We start from the raw sequence: 14,634 nt of genomic DNA on the forward strand, positions 1-14,634 counted from the left end.
GTGTTTCTATTTAAGATAATCTAGGTGTTAAAATAGCAAATACATTTGTATATACATATGTATGTACATATGTACGGAATGTAGTATATAAGATAAGCCATTTATCTATAAGCGAGCACATATTACGTTTTATATGCGATTGATAATCACCTTAAATCAAAAAAATGTTAACCATGTTCCTTTAAATGGATTTGCATTACATATGTACATAAAATATACATATGTAGCAAACTAAAATATAATTTATTAGCAAGACAAGCTGAGCGGATTTACCCAAATCCGCCCAACTGTCTGTATGAATATAAGCGAACTAGTCACTCAGTGTTTGAGATGTCGATTAGAAATTTTGCACACTTCCGTTTCTCTCTAAGAACCTGAACTCATTTATCAGAACCGCCGATATCGAATGACTATCGGATATACATGATAAACAAACCGGTTTGATCAAAATCACGTCCTTCTAAGAAAGGATCTTTTATTTCACAAGATATCTTCACGAAAATCGGCACGGATAAGGCAACGGTACAATCTCCTAACAAAAATTAGGTTCACCAAAATAAATACGCAGCAACAAGGCCAATAAATGTCATTTTCAACCATCCACCTCGCAATATTATGTTAGTTAGGTTTAAAAATCTTGAAACACTCATTTGTATCATTGCATTTATTAACCTTTTGACTTTAGTAGCACTTTGATGTAATAAAAATATTACAAATTATTGTTTTTGCTGTTTTTTCTGATAGAAACACGAGCTTCACCGCTTTTCGCGACGAAATTACATGCTTGTTATAAAATTACAACGTGAGCCCATTGCGTATACAAATTTAATACCCGACTAGCTTTTTAGACCGCGATACTACTGATCGTCTGCGGCAGACGGCAACTTGATGTTCCCATAGCACAGCGCTATCGTTGTCACAGTTTCGTATGTTTTGCGGTTTTTTAATATTTTTAAAAGCTCAATTAAAACATTCACCTCTCCGTGAAGTTTTTTATAGGCGCGTTTTGTATGCATGTGTTTGTGCATTAGGGTGAGCCGACAATTTTTTAGGCCTGAAATTTTATATGACAGCATTTTATACGATTTTTTTGGAAATGAGAAATTTTAATATTATAAAAATAATAATTAAGGCGAAGTATTTAAATATAATTATAAATAAATAACGAAATTATAAATTAAATATTTAAATATAATTAATATGAAAGAAAAAAGTTAGTAAATTTTGTATGTAATGGTTTCAAAAAGGACTTATTATCAATTAAAATTTAAAAGAAAAGGTCAATTTTAATTTCAGAAACAATTTTTTTCGAATCCAAGTATACTTAAAAAATTAATTAAAATTATTTTTATTTACATATGTACATACATAAAAAAATGGCGAACTTCCAAAAAAATTTATTTAAAAAAAATTGTCAAATTTTCAAAAATGAAAAAAATAAAAAAAAAATCGGCCCACTCCGGGATTAGCAGGGATAGTTGTCAAATCAATTGAAGTTTTTTTTTTGAGGAAAAAAAAATAATAAAAATGGCGAACTTCCAAACAAAAAAAATGACGATTTTACTTAAAAAAAACCGATTATTTTATATAATTGATCGTGTTAATTTTTTTTCGTGTATTTTTTCGAAAAGTTCATTCAAAAACAAAAATTTAAAAAAAGGTCCCCAAAAGTAGGTTTCTACAAAAGTTATCGCTATTTGAAAATAAAAAAGTCATTTTTTTGAAAAATTCATAACTTTTTTGAAGTTGTACAAAAAATTTTGAAAAAATTCTCAAAAATGTTTTGAAAGGGTAAAAAAGGATGGATAAGTTTCAGCAAAATCTAAAGGGATCGGGTTCAAAAGTGGTCGATTTGGTATGGAATACCCCATATGTATGCCAAAAATACGGTACACATGTTTTATTTAATGATAAAAAAAATCATCGTAGCTCGTTTTTTTGACAAATGACTAGTTGAAATATAGTAAAAAATTAAAACTTAATTTTCGAAAAACTTTTTCAATAATAAAAACACTTCAAACACTTAGGTATTTATTAAAATTTTTAAATATAAATTCCAAAAAATTTTAAAATTTTTTTTTCGATTTAAAAAAAAAATATATTAAATTTAAATATAAAAACTTTTATAAGATATATTCTTCTTAAGCACACTTCGAAAAACTTTTTCAATATTAAAAACCCTTCAAAAACTTAAAAATTAGAATCTTTATTTGGAATATTTTTCCAAAGCATATTCCAAAATTTCGCGTGACTATTAACCATTTGAATATTAAAAAAATTCCGAACTTTTCTTTTGGACCACCCTTCAAGTGCTTGTCTATGCAGAATAAGTTCACGTGTTCCCTGCGTTTGCACAAAAGCACATTTAAATGTAGTTCTCGCAGTTTAAAAATATTTATGTGTTCCAATTAATTCTTTCTTGTTCAATTTACCTTTCCTGATTTTATTTTAAAAGCCTAAAAAAAGCTTACTGAACGCTAATTGCTTAAATGGCAGTTGTTGCAATTTTGCTTATCACTTTGTTGTGTTGTTATTGTCGCTCATTCCTGATAAGGTTTTGAGATATTCTCGCTGTTAGGAGCCTCACACACACTCTCACACCTGTAATGGTCTACTTTTTATTATTAAGGGGACCGAAACTCAATGTAGACGGTTCTGATTGACAAATGTTAAATTTAGAATATATATTTTGTAAATAAATTTTTGTTTTAGTGGAAAAGAACATTTCAACAAAGACGATACTAAATATTTTTCGGAATTTTGCTTTTATTTTCTGCTAGCAAATTTGAAAAAAAAATGTTCCAAAGTAATATTTGTACGTATGTATGTATGTTATGCATATACATATATATGTATTTATTATATTTTGTTTAAGTGTCAGAGTTTGTGAAGGGTTACATTGACATGTGTGCGTACAATTGTTATTATTTAATTTCAGCTGTGTTTGGCCTACAAATATTGTAATTTTTGCCCCAGTTAGTTTTCAACATTTCAAGTTAAATGAAAAATATTAGATAAACGAAATGAAGCGTGAAACATGTGTGCACCGTTAAAATAGCTAGCATTAAAATAAATAGTGCTGGCTTGTATTATTACAGATACAAATTCATAAAGTATTTTTATAATTTTTTTAAAAAATATTTTTTCCACATTTTTATGGTCTTGAGCAACTTTTTATAGCTTAAACAGTCCACACACTCTTTTCTATCCAACAAGCCGCTCATTTGTCGGAATCGCTGATATTGGATCACTACATCATATATACTGTCATACAAACTGAAGAATACAAATCAAGTTCTTATATAGAAAACTTTTTTATTTGACAAAATATCGACACGAAATTTGAGAGAAATTATTGTTGCAGTTAACGGCACAATCTCCGAAGAAATTGTTTAGATCGGCTCACTATAGCATACAGCTGCCGTACAAACTGAACAATAAAAATCAAGTGCTTATATGGAAAACTTTTTTATTTGACAAAATATCTTCACGAAATTTGGCAGAAATTATTGTTGTAGCCAACGGTACAATATCCGAAGAAATTGTTTAGATCGGCTCACTATAGCATACAGCTGCCGTACAAACTGAACGATCAAAATTAAGTTTTTGTATGAAATCTTCTGTATTTGTGAAGGTTTAATACCCTGCAGCTCCGGTGCAACCGAAGTTAATGTTTTTTTGTTATAAATCAGTTACTTGTATGGTAAATGGTTTCAGCTTAGCTTTCAAGTTGAAGTAACAAGTAGCTGCCTATATAAGTATTATGATTGACACTTTTCAATATTTCTGCTATTTTTAAATAGCTTAGGCATCTGTTTGGCTTCTGCAAATGCAATAACAAACCTTACATGGTAAGTCTGTATGTATATGGTTGCGCATTTATTGATATTAATAATACCATCGCGGCGCTTACCTGTCAATGTACCATATAATATGCGAAGGCTGCAATTTTGCTTAATATCTTTATGTGTATTAAATCACAATGCAGTCAGTTAGCTGACAATTTGCATCGTCAGCAATCAATATAACACATGTGCCACATATACAAATGACTCCACATTTGCGTGCGCAAAAGTCTATGTTTTTTGCAAAATTTATGAAATTTTCATTTTCAAATTTAGCGATTTTTTTAATTTGTATTTACCAATCACTCGTGTTTTTGTTGTAAAATTTTAAGAGCCAAAATTTTCAATTTTTGAATCAAAGTTAAAGTTATTATAGTCCAATATTCACTCTTACACTACGAGAGCAACAGCGCTCATCCGGCAACAAAGTGCAACTGAAACTTTTCAAACTTATTAAAACACAACAGCTTACTAAATGGCTCAAGTCGGTATGTAGCAATGTGACTTGTAGTCTACGATTGTTGATTGTATAGAAAAAACTAAAAAAAAAACTGTAACAAAAATCGTGGAAAACAGAACTGTTGTAAGTCATGGCAAAATACAATAACAACGTAAAATTAAACATAATTAAAAAATGAAAATGCCAAGAAAACACAACTGAAAATTCACGCACGCACACAAACACACTACTACACGTATGCAGTAGTACCTTCAGTTTGAAATGAGTGTAATATAGCAGAAAAAGTCAAAAGTTTGTAAGTACTTAAGGTAAAGTAACGCTCGAAAAAGCCTCCAAGTGTTGGGCAAACATGATGCATACGATGTATGTATGATTGTGTGTATGAAAGAAAAAAAATAAAGAAAGCAAAGACGATAAAAGATATTAAAACAAACCTACAACTTGATAATTATAGTAGTACTTATGGCAGTCGTAGTTACACTAACTACCTAGTATCGAAGTGCCCTCTTTTCAACCAATCTGCCTCTTGACTACCTATCTGTGTAATTTGTATAGTCTGACTGTCTGATTTAGCATCAACCGTTGCGGTTTGTGATCCAATAAGTGAATGCGCTACAATTCAAATGAGATGCACATCGACTACCGTTTTCATACATGCATAAGTAAATGTTCATACATACATACATACATATGTATATACATGCATTAATGTCTGGGCATAACGTCTAATTGAAATCTCCTCATTATTATAATAAGATATGCAAAATTTGTTTGTTATTATTTAAAGCCGCGATAACAGCTCAACAATGTATTAAACAAAAAAAAAAAAACAATTTACACTACTATAAATATTTAATAAAAGAAATCGTCATATATTCACTTTTTTTGTTTTATAAATTAATAATATTAAAATCCTCGTACATTCACAATATTTTTTCTCAATATAAATGCATTTTTATTTTTCTATTTTATTTTTATTATTATAGTTAATGAGATGGCACCATATTTCTAAGCCGAGTTCGTGGTGCACAAAGCCGTGTGTTTTCTTGCGGAACGGTGTTTTAACGCTCGTTCATTGGCCATTATTGCATTTATTTGGCCATTAATGTATGTAATACATACTTGTATGTATATTTGTTATATTTAATTATATTTAACATAAAATTTAAAATATTGCATAAGGATATTTGTCAAAAATCACTTGTAACTTTAAATAATATCAAAATAATAAATTATTTTTTTGTTAAAACGATCAATTTTTTAAATATATTTATTTTATATGCAAAAAGAAAGCAAATTTTCGTTTTCCACTCATTTGAACGCGCTCGACGAAGCCTAAACAACAGCTTGCGTTGAACACACCGCATCGCTGTGACGGTGCACATTTGTAGCTGTCAAAGTTCTGGTGTGACATTTGTAAATTTTGCTGTGTTGTGTTCGTGCATTTTTCTTGCAAAATATAGCCGGAATATTTAACTCATTTAAAACTCGTCTTTTTACATATTTCAAATATAAGGTATATTAAGAAATCAAGAATTTAATCAAACTATATTTCAGCACCTTTGTTTTATTGACAGCATGGATCGTTTATTACGTTTGGGTGGCGCAATGCCGCAAGCTCCACCACCAACAGATGCCCCTGTTGTGGATACCGCCGAACAAGTATACATATCCTCGTTGGCGTTATTAAAAATGTTAAAACATGGTCGTGCTGGCGTACCTATGGAAGTGATGGGTTTGATGTTGGGCGAATTTGTCGATGATTACACAGTACAAGTAATCGATGTTTTTGCTATGCCACAAACTGGTACTGGCGTCTCAGTTGAAGCTGTCGATCCAGTGTTTCAAGCAAAAATGTTGGATATGTTAAAACAAACTGGTCGCCCAGAAATGGTGGTTGGCTGGTACCATTCACATCCTGGTTTTGGCTGTTGGTTATCCGGTGTGGATATTAATACACAACAGTCCTTTGAAGCTTTATCGGAGCGCGCCGTTGCCGTTGTCGTCGATCCCATACAATCGGTGAAGGGTAAAGTAGTTATTGATGCCTTCCGTCTAATCAACCCGAATATGCTTGTACTGGGTCAAGAGCCGCGTCAGACAACCTCAAATTTGGGACATCTGCAAAAACCCTCAGTCCAGGCATTGATTCATGGTCTGAATCGGCATTACTACTCAATTAGTATTAATTATCGTAAAAATGAGTTGGAACAAAAGATGCTGTTGAATTTGCACAAGAAATCATGGAAGGATGGACTCACATTGGCGGATTATAATGAACATTGTTCCATCAATGAAAGTACCGTGCAGGAAATGCTCGAATTAGCCAAAAACTATAATAAGGTAATTAATCAATTGAAATCACCTAAATTCTTGAAATATTTTAATATTTATATTTCGCTAATTTGCAACTTTTAGTCACTCGAAGACGAAGAGAAAATGACACCAGAGCAATTGGCAATCAAAAATGTTGGTAAACAAGATCCTAAACGGCATTTGGAAGAGAAAGTCGACAAAGTTATGCAAAACAACATTGTGCAATGTCTTGGCGCAATGCTCGATTCGATTGTATTTAAGTGAGCTAATATTTTCCTGTTGCATTTGACTTGAATTTTCAAAACCGCATATACAGAACACTCAAACTGAGCAACACGCTTCAGTTTACCACGCATTAATGTATTTTTAAAAATAACATCATAAATGAAATAAAATATAGAAATAATAAATACTTTTGTACTTTACTACAGAAACATATCATTTAAACCCTTTAGGTTTGCAAAAACGTAATGTTGTTATTGTAGCCTAGTGAGAATTTTTCTAAAGTAATTTGGAGGAGTGCTGTTGAGTTGACAATCGTTGTCTGGCAATCCGAACCCGTTCCGTTTACTTAGACCGGACTGTCGTGAGAATGGAGTATATAAAGTAATCATCGATATACACAATATTTATTGTGCGAACTTATAGTTAGTGGCCATTTCTGACCTGAGTTTGGCGATGTTCGAGCAAGCAAATAACTGCAGAAATATTGCGGCAGTGTTGTTTTTCTGCAGATACTCAGCTGATACTTATATTGCAACATTTTTGCATCGAATATGATGCCTTGCTATACTGCCGCAGTGATTCAGACTCGAACATCCCCTATATAATTTATAATAAAAATAATTTTTAAATTGGTATCAATACGTACATACATATGTATATAGCAAATAAAACTTGGTCAAATACCTTGTAATTTCGAAATCTACAGAGGAGCCCAATAAAAATAATACGTAGAATTGTTACAAAGTTCGTAAAAGAAAATCATTTACATATACATAGTATGTATGTATGTAGCTCTACATTATGCTCGCTTAAATCGCATAAACACATTATTCTTGCTTCTCATTTATCTGGGTTTATTTAAAAATAAGTTTACTCCTTAATTTTCTTGTATTGAAATTAATTTTTTGCACTTTGTTAAGAAAGTTATTAAATTTTGGTGAACACTTCTCAAAAAAATGTAAACAACTGTCAGTTTCCGGCGGCTTAACATTTCGCATGCATGAATTTGAACTTGGCAGCACTGAACGACAAAATGAATGCCAGGTGCACACACTTAACATTTTCAAATTGGAAAAGTGCTGGATACGATATTCGTTAAAGTTTAAATTTTCATATTATAAATTGAAAAATAATGCAAGTTGCGTAGATTTTGTGTAAATAACAGGTTTAATAATAATTTCTCATACAATGATTTGACCTAATGATTGCATTTCAACCAAAGTTGGTATATTTTCTTAAAATATGGCCCATGCCAGCAGGATTATCAGCAGGCACCATATGTCCAGCGCGATCGATCCAGAACATTGTGAAATTGCCAGCGGTCTTCTCATAGCCCTCCAAAATGCGATCAACACTGATGCCAACGCGTGGTGCTGCCTCGTACGAAGACTTATTATTCCATTGCATTTTCTCAATCCAGTTAACTGTGCCTGGAGTGGCACAAATCAAGTCCAATTGCCCGGAGTAGACACCTACTTGCAGTGTTGTGTTGTTGAGAAGTTCCTCAACTAAGCGTATAAGGGAAGAAATTTTTTTAATCGAATCTCTTTCTTTAAATTAACTTGGTATATTTTTACCGATATGTATCACTGGCTTCATGAAGTCTGTACTCAATCTGGTGAAAGTGACACTACTTTGGGAACCCCATCTTACCTTAGACGATATATTTAGAGCTTGGTGTACTGGGCCGCGCATTAAATCTTCCAAAATTTGATCGCGATCCTCATCGATATCATACTGTACCATAGTGCGGTACATTAAATCTATAAAAGTAGATGTTGTTGTTATTGACAGGTGAATAAATTCAAATATAGTACATCGAGTACACATTTGCCCAGGATGTAATTACATACCCTGAATATTGTTACTTCTCAATAATACGTTGGCATAGGCATCACCACTGGTTGGTGTCTCGATATTGTAAAAGTCCACACCCTTTGACTCACGCAATAAAACAGATTGTGTAGTACCCCATTGGTTGGTGGCTTGCGTCCATTTTCCTTGATTAACCAAATCTTCCGTTTTATTGGCCGCAGCAGTGATTTTCTCATAACCATCTTGATCCACAACGCCCTGTTGAAATAATTGTTAAATAATATAAACATAAAAACACATGTAACTATGTGTATATATAAGAGCATATAATTACCATTTGTAGCAACAATGGCGCCCAAGCCAAAACGGAATCAATCGGTGACGTCCATGGATCACCCAATGCCACCGAGGTCAAATTGCTGCGCAACTCACCACGTTGTATAGCATAATACAGTTCCAAAGCGAATTCTGGTGCCATTTTACCACCATAGCTCTCACAGAATATGTGCAATGGCACACTTTCGAATTCGGGATGTTGCTGGTAGAAACCTTTCATCAAACGTACCAAGTCCAAAGCAATCTCATTATTATTTTTCGTTAAGTAAAGCACGCTATCAACATAACTGTAACCACTACCAACGGGATTGTCAATGAAGAGCACATTCATATCCTTAACCCACGTGAAATTACGATAATTGCCATACAAATCGAGTGGACCCAACTCTTCGAAATTGCCATAACCAGTCGACGAAGCACCGGGACCACCTTGCAACCAAATTGCCAACGGACGTTCGGTGTATTTGCTCACATTAGCTGTGGTGTAGTATAGCCAGTAAAACATATGGGCGCCAGTCCGCACATCAACATAACCCCAATCCTGTTCACCGGGGCCATAGCCGGTTTTGGCTAAACAACAAAAGTAGGGAGGAAATGTATGAATGGAAGGAAATAAGCGATTACGTGAAGCGACAGTCAAGTTTGTGTGTTTGTGTGAAATGATGCCTTTTAAAGGGTATTAGTTGGTATTCTAAATTCGTCAGAGACATTTCCGTTACGTTAATAACTTTAAATGGCGTGAGAAAACCCACAACTTATTTTAGTTTGTCAAAAATGACAACTTCTTCAATAATTTATAACATCTAGAGATTTACATGTCAGAAGAAAATTTATTGCATGTCTAAGGGCTCGAATAGTATTAATTTTTATGAACAAAAGACAAGCAATGATAATAAATAAAAATTGTCTGGAAGTTTTGAGATAAGTTCTATTGATTTAATTAAGACAACTATAAAACTACCGAAGGCTTGTCGTAAATATATCAGTTTCGTTTTCAGCAAATTTATCTTTTATCAAAGCAAATGAGATAATAAATATTTGTATTTGTAGAGTCAATGACAGGCGCATAAACACTTATCATTATAAGTATATCTTCGTAAACATGAGCACTATAAATTTGGGTATGAATCTGTCAATTTATAAATAATATTTATCCTGCACTAAATTATAGCGAATCAGTTTGAAGTATTAACGCCTTTGTGGCTGTCATTTCAAAAATTATTTATTATACCTAATTTAATTCAGCACTTGAAAATAATATTATGATGGGAAATTACGCAAGAAAGACGATAAAATGTTGATCAAATCAAATTTTAATGATTTTTTCGGCATTACTAAGTTTTTGGCATAGGAAGATCAAATTTTTGGCTTTTTATCATATAAGTTTACCGATAACTTTTTACTTTTTTTAACTTTCGGCACTTTGATAAGTATCAACTTTGGTTGTTTTCTCAATATTATAATTTATAAAAAGAAACTAAGTATTTTTTGCTGATAAATCAAAATAAGAATTCTTTACATAGAAATTTAGCAAAAGAAAATGCAAGAAAACATAAAAAATTATTTAAATTACCTCAGCAGTGAATTACCGTTACTTTATACTGAGAACAGTTTTTGAAGAAAGAAGCGAGGAAAATTTTACTAATAAAAATAAATTTAAATATAATAAAAAATCTTATTTATTAAAAAAAAAAAACAAAATTTAAATAAAATTTAAATAAAAAAATTAAACAGATTTTTAAAGACATCTTAGTAATGCAATGAAATTTAACTGAAATATTTTTATAAGTGCAACATCTATATACAACGTGAATACTCTTGATTAAATTAAATTCTGTATACATTTTTTTATATTATTTACTTACCTGTAGTGGTTGTAACACAAATTGCCAACAGAATTGCTGTGCAGATTAATTCGACCCGCATTTTAAGACAATAAAATTAAACACTAAAAAAGCAAAACCGCGTATAAAACAAAAGCGAAAATGGGGCAAACTCAACGACAATACGTTTTATCTATGATGTTACTGTTTTTTATAGACTTCTTTACAACTCGAAGTCGCGTGCGACGAGAAAGTGTTCGAATTACCTTCTGCCCGGATAGCGGTGTTGATCAAGCCTTTTATTGGCAAATATGCTAGGCAGCTTCTTATCAGCTACAACAACACGCGTGACTTAATAGAGAGAGGAGTATACATAAATTAATAGAGGGATTTTTCAAAATATGTGAACTAATTATATACAATTGTAGAGTCTATCAAATAGCAAATAAAATGCTAAGTGCTTACTCACATTAGAGCGGGTGGATTGACAGGGGCCCAAAAACGGAATAATCGCGTATGCGGGAAATGTTCTACTGGTCATTCTGAACGTTTTTACCAAAGAGACTATTGATCTAAAAACGGTTTCGAGTCAGCGAATTCGATTATTCAGATTTTTTAAACTTCGCCATAAAAATCGTTGACTCGAAACCGGTTTGGACCCTTTGCCTCTTAGGTAATGTTGTTCAGAATGATCCATAGAAGATTTTTCGCAAAAAAAAAATCGACTCAATAATAATATTAAATTGTGATATACATACACATGTACATATGAATGGATATTATAAAAGTAGTTTTTAGTTTCAATAACATAGGATTATAAGTAAGCGAATGAATTTTAAATAAACTTTTCAACGCCATAGAATTACTTGTACATCAAATTATTTCTTATAAATACTTCGTACTCAAACAAAAAGATCAAATAGCAAACTCCGAATGACATGAAAAACGTTTACTGTCATGTCATTTAAAAGATAGCATTAATAACGGTTTTAATACAAACGGTTTAAATACAAAACAAAATGGTTTTGCGCATCCTCATACTGACTTACACAATAGAATCAATAGAGTACCTTGTTGTGTACAGTATTTAAAGAGCAACTGTTCTCACTTATATCAAAATTCAATTGTGAATAGGTTTCACGTAATGAAAAAGTATCATCGTTTCGTAAACAAGTGGTAGCTTTGTGCGGCTAATTGGTTAAAGAAAAACTAACATATTTTCACAGGTGCAGTCATAAAACTACAACTAACCATAATCAAAATTATTATTGTCTGGCTTCTAAGTGCAGCTGTAGATAAGAATTTCTAATACCATGGCTACGGTACGCATACCGAAACAAAAGGTGATACTTTGTGGCGATTATGGTGTGGGAAAAAGTTCACTGTTTCGTCGCTTCACCAACAACACATTTGGTTTGTAGGCATAATTGTATAATACGATGGAAAGCAAAATAAATACTTATAATTATCTTTGGCACACAAACACAATGATTTTCCCTCATTTATAACAACAGTAACAGACACAGATCGCAAATCAACATTAGGCTTGGATCATATAGACCGTGACTATACTGTCGGTGATAAACAAATCAAGGTAAGCCACTTTGTATTATACAAAATTGAAATACACTTTTATATTTCTTTTTTTATGGAAAACAAGCTACAATTATGGGATACCGGCGGTATGGAACGTGTTGCATCTGTTACATCGTCTTATTACAAATTTGCTGAGGGTGCCATACTAGTTTTCGCCATGGATAATGCCGCCTCATTTCATTCCCTGTCACAACATTTACTAGATATTGTAACTTACGCTGAAAATGCAAAGATATTCATTTGTGGCAATAAAAGTGATTTGGCCGAGCGTGAACCACAAGTGAGCGATGCTGAAGTAGAAGCATTTTGTGAACAGTGCCACAGTTTAATTAGTGCTACTTACAAGACATCCTGCAAATCATCGGATGGTGTTGAGGAAATGTTTCGTGATATATCTCGTATTCTTGTGGATGCTAATCGCTCTAAAATGGAACTGCAGGCTTTGGAACAGCACAGCTTCAAAATCGACTCAGCTGCCGAAGCTGATGCGAATGAAGAAAGTTCACAATGCATTTGCTAGCAAATGGGGAATGTGGAGTTCGGTTAAAGAGAAGTAGGTACGAACTTCATATAACGAATGATGGTGGTGTTAGAAGTAGAATGCGCTTCTATATATTTATTAGTTTATTTATTATTTGATGTTAAAACGTATTTATGTTAACTATATCAAAACAGTTTGTATGTGTTTACGAATATTTCTATTTTTACAATATATAATAAGCTTTATTTTGTGTCACCGAAAACTCACAAACAACAACAATTTGTAATGTCACAAAACAAAACATAAATTGCATTTAATGTTACCTAAAATTTTGGTTGTAATCCGTCCAACATTCTTGGAGCTTTCATGATTTTAGAACAAAAAATTAACACCTGACAAGTTTAACGGGGAAAGGATCAGAAGCCAAGTCAAACAAAAAACCTTAAATTGCTTGTCGAATTAAACTGGCTAAGGGCAAGAATACTGTTTTTATACAAAAGTAAAATTTATATCGATAAAATTAGCAACTTACAGAAAAATACATAGCATGGGTTCTTTTAAAATAAGAAACTCATTTATCTCAAATACTCATAGGAATAGAAACTAAATGTATCCACAGCTTAGTTTTGAATTCAATAAAAAATCAAATATAATAAAATTGTCTTATAACGACGTTTGATTATTTAATTTAATAACGCCAAAATATACTTTATACACTTCAACAAGATTAAATTGTCATAAACCGAGAGGAATGTATAACAAAGAAGTCGATTGCATAAATAAATATGTATGTAAAATATTGTCTAAAGTAATATAACAAATAATATAATTCCTTAATAAATTTATTAAGCGGTAGGGGCACTTGATGAAAATGTCAAGTAAAGACTTACACCTACAGCGACAACAAAACACACGCCAACTACATATAATACAGCCTTTTCTCGCAATGCTCGTAACATCATGGAGTTTAGTGTTCTTGAAGCTCTTCCCAAATCTGCATTAGTTTCTCTCAAACGTGAACGCGCACCTTGCAAAATTTCACGCTGATGACTTAAATCATTAAGCACATGCGCTCCCAAAGCTTCTGTCTCAAGCGCTACGCGATATCCGTCAGCCAAACGATTTCCCGTACGTTCTATACGCTCCGAATTTTCTAATAAGCGTTGTCGCTGATCATTACCAATGGATACGTCATCATAATAGTCGCCGTCTCCTCCGCCCAGTTCTAAAACTGTCATATGTTGTTTTTGCTGAGCTTCTTTAGCACTACGGTAATCATTTTGAAGCCTTTTCAATTCTACTTGTGCACAACTGACCTTATTTTGGAAACTTGGTCGTAATGTTACGTCTATGTCGCGAATTTCTAAAGTCATTTGTTCTAACAGTTCATGTGCTTCAGCAAGACTTCCATCTATTTTAGAGCTAAGATCTCGTTTTTCCACTATAAGGAATAAGCTGTTATATTTTCATCTTACAGGATTTATTTACAAAATTCTTACCCCCTTTCAACTGCTTTAGTTGAGCTATTTCAGATGTGATTTCCGCTATTAAAACAGCATATTGTTGCTCATATTGTTCAAGTAAAATCATATTGAAATTCTATTTCGATTTAACAATATGTTTCCCAATATATTATTCCAAAATATTGGACTTAAAACAGTATATTGAAAGAAAATTGTCACAATGAAAAACAGCTGATCAAATTTGTCAGTTCAATATATCAAAAAAAAACAAATT

At 32.3% G+C, this 14,634-nt stretch overlaps 5 protein-coding genes across 8 annotated transcripts in view; 2 read left to right on the forward strand and 3 right to left on the reverse strand.

Moving 5' to 3' along the window:
- Window positions 1-4,131, reverse strand: part of LOC120767447 — a 31,937-nt gene extending 27,806 nt beyond the window's left edge. Inside the window, exon 1 of one of the 4 annotated variants that reach the window (XM_040093514.1) lies at window positions 3,914-4,131. The gene's annotated coding sequence lies outside the window, so the exon portion shown is untranslated. Of the gene's footprint in view, window positions 1-672; window positions 816-3,913 lie in introns of those variants that run through there. The other 3 variants (XM_040093510.1, XM_040093513.1, XM_040093511.1) reach the window with 3 other exon arrangements.
- A 1,561-nt stretch (window positions 4,132-5,692) lies between these two features.
- LOC120767449 (26S proteasome non-ATPase regulatory subunit 14) lies at window positions 5,693-6,980 on the forward strand. The gene is made up of 3 exons (XM_040093516.1): window positions 5,693-5,821; window positions 5,883-6,648; window positions 6,724-6,980. Exons 2-3 carry the CDS (start codon window positions 5,884-5,886, stop codon window positions 6,883-6,885), a joined length of 927 nt encoding a protein of 308 aa, XP_039949450.1. The 5' UTR covers window positions 5,693-5,821; window position 5,883; the 3' UTR covers window positions 6,886-6,980.
- A 1,005-nt stretch (window positions 6,981-7,985) lies between these two features.
- Window positions 7,986-11,092, reverse strand: LOC120767448 (retinoid-inducible serine carboxypeptidase-like). The gene is made up of 5 exons (XM_040093515.1): window positions 10,863-11,092; window positions 8,996-9,567; window positions 8,700-8,919; window positions 8,424-8,609; window positions 7,986-8,354 (listed from the first exon to the last, which is right to left on the reverse strand). The coding sequence occupies exons 1-5, from the start codon at window positions 10,921-10,923 to the stop codon at window positions 8,059-8,061; spliced, it is 1,335 nt and encodes a 444-aa protein (XP_039949449.1). The 5' UTR covers window positions 10,924-11,092; the 3' UTR covers window positions 7,986-8,058.
- Window positions 11,093-11,981: 889 nt separating this feature from the next.
- Window positions 11,982-13,563, forward strand: LOC120767453 (ras-related protein Rab-19). The gene is made up of 3 exons (XM_040093519.1): window positions 11,982-12,233; window positions 12,335-12,414; window positions 12,481-13,563. The coding sequence occupies exons 1-3, from the start codon at window positions 12,134-12,136 to the stop codon at window positions 12,934-12,936; spliced, it is 636 nt and encodes a 211-aa protein (XP_039949453.1). The 5' UTR covers window positions 11,982-12,133; the 3' UTR covers window positions 12,937-13,563.
- On the reverse strand, window positions 13,548-14,579 carry LOC120767452 (vesicle transport through interaction with t-SNAREs homolog 1A). Its single transcript, XM_040093518.1, has 2 exons — window positions 14,397-14,579; window positions 13,548-14,338 (listed from the first exon to the last, which is right to left on the reverse strand). Exons 1-2 carry the CDS (start codon window positions 14,485-14,487, stop codon window positions 13,743-13,745), a joined length of 687 nt encoding a protein of 228 aa, XP_039949452.1. The 5' UTR covers window positions 14,488-14,579; the 3' UTR covers window positions 13,548-13,742.
- Window positions 14,580-14,634: the final 55 nt, after the last annotated feature.

The sequence above is a fragment of the Bactrocera tryoni genome, chromosome 2 (genome assembly GCF_016617805.1).
Source record: "Bactrocera tryoni isolate S06 chromosome 2, CSIRO_BtryS06_freeze2, whole genome shotgun sequence".
In the NCBI taxonomy this organism is placed as follows: Eukaryota; Metazoa; Arthropoda; class Insecta; order Diptera; family Tephritidae; genus Bactrocera; species Bactrocera tryoni.

Bases quoted from the DNA above. Each gene is read 5' to 3' on its own strand.
- LOC120767449 (XM_040093516.1), top strand. From the start codon at position 5,884: ATGGATCGTTTATTACGTTTGGGTGGCGCAATGCCGCAAGCTCCACCA. The intron at 6,649-6,723 runs GTAATTAATCAA...TGCAACTTTTAG, and splicing joins TAGCCAAAAACTATAATAAG to TCACTCGAAGACGAAGAGAA.
- LOC120767448 (XM_040093515.1), bottom strand. From the start codon at position 10,923: ATGCGGGTCGAATTAATCTGCACAGCAATTCTGTTGGCAATTTGTGTT. The intron at 9,568-10,862 runs GTAAGTAAATAA...TTTGTTGTTTAG, and splicing joins TTGTGTTACAACCACTACAG to CCAAAACCGGCTATGGCCCC. The intron at 8,355-8,423 runs GTAAAAATATAC...TTATACGCTTAG, and splicing joins GAAGCCAGTGATACATATCG to TTGAGGAACTTCTCAACAAC.
- LOC120767453 (XM_040093519.1), top strand. From the start codon at position 12,134: ATGGCTACGGTACGCATACCGAAACAAAAGGTGATACTTTGTGGCGAT. The intron at 12,234-12,334 runs GTTTGTAGGCAT...TTATAACAACAG, and splicing joins CTTCACCAACAACACATTTG to TAACAGACACAGATCGCAAA. The intron at 12,415-12,480 runs GTAAGCCACTTT...ATGGAAAACAAG, and splicing joins TCGGTGATAAACAAATCAAG to CTACAATTATGGGATACCGG.
- LOC120767452 (XM_040093518.1), bottom strand. From the start codon at position 14,487: ATGATTTTACTTGAACAATATGAGCAACAATATGCTGTTTTAATAGCG. The intron at 14,339-14,396 runs GTAAGAATTTTG...TATTCCTTATAG, and splicing joins ACTAAAGCAGTTGAAAGGGG to TGGAAAAACGAGATCTTAGC.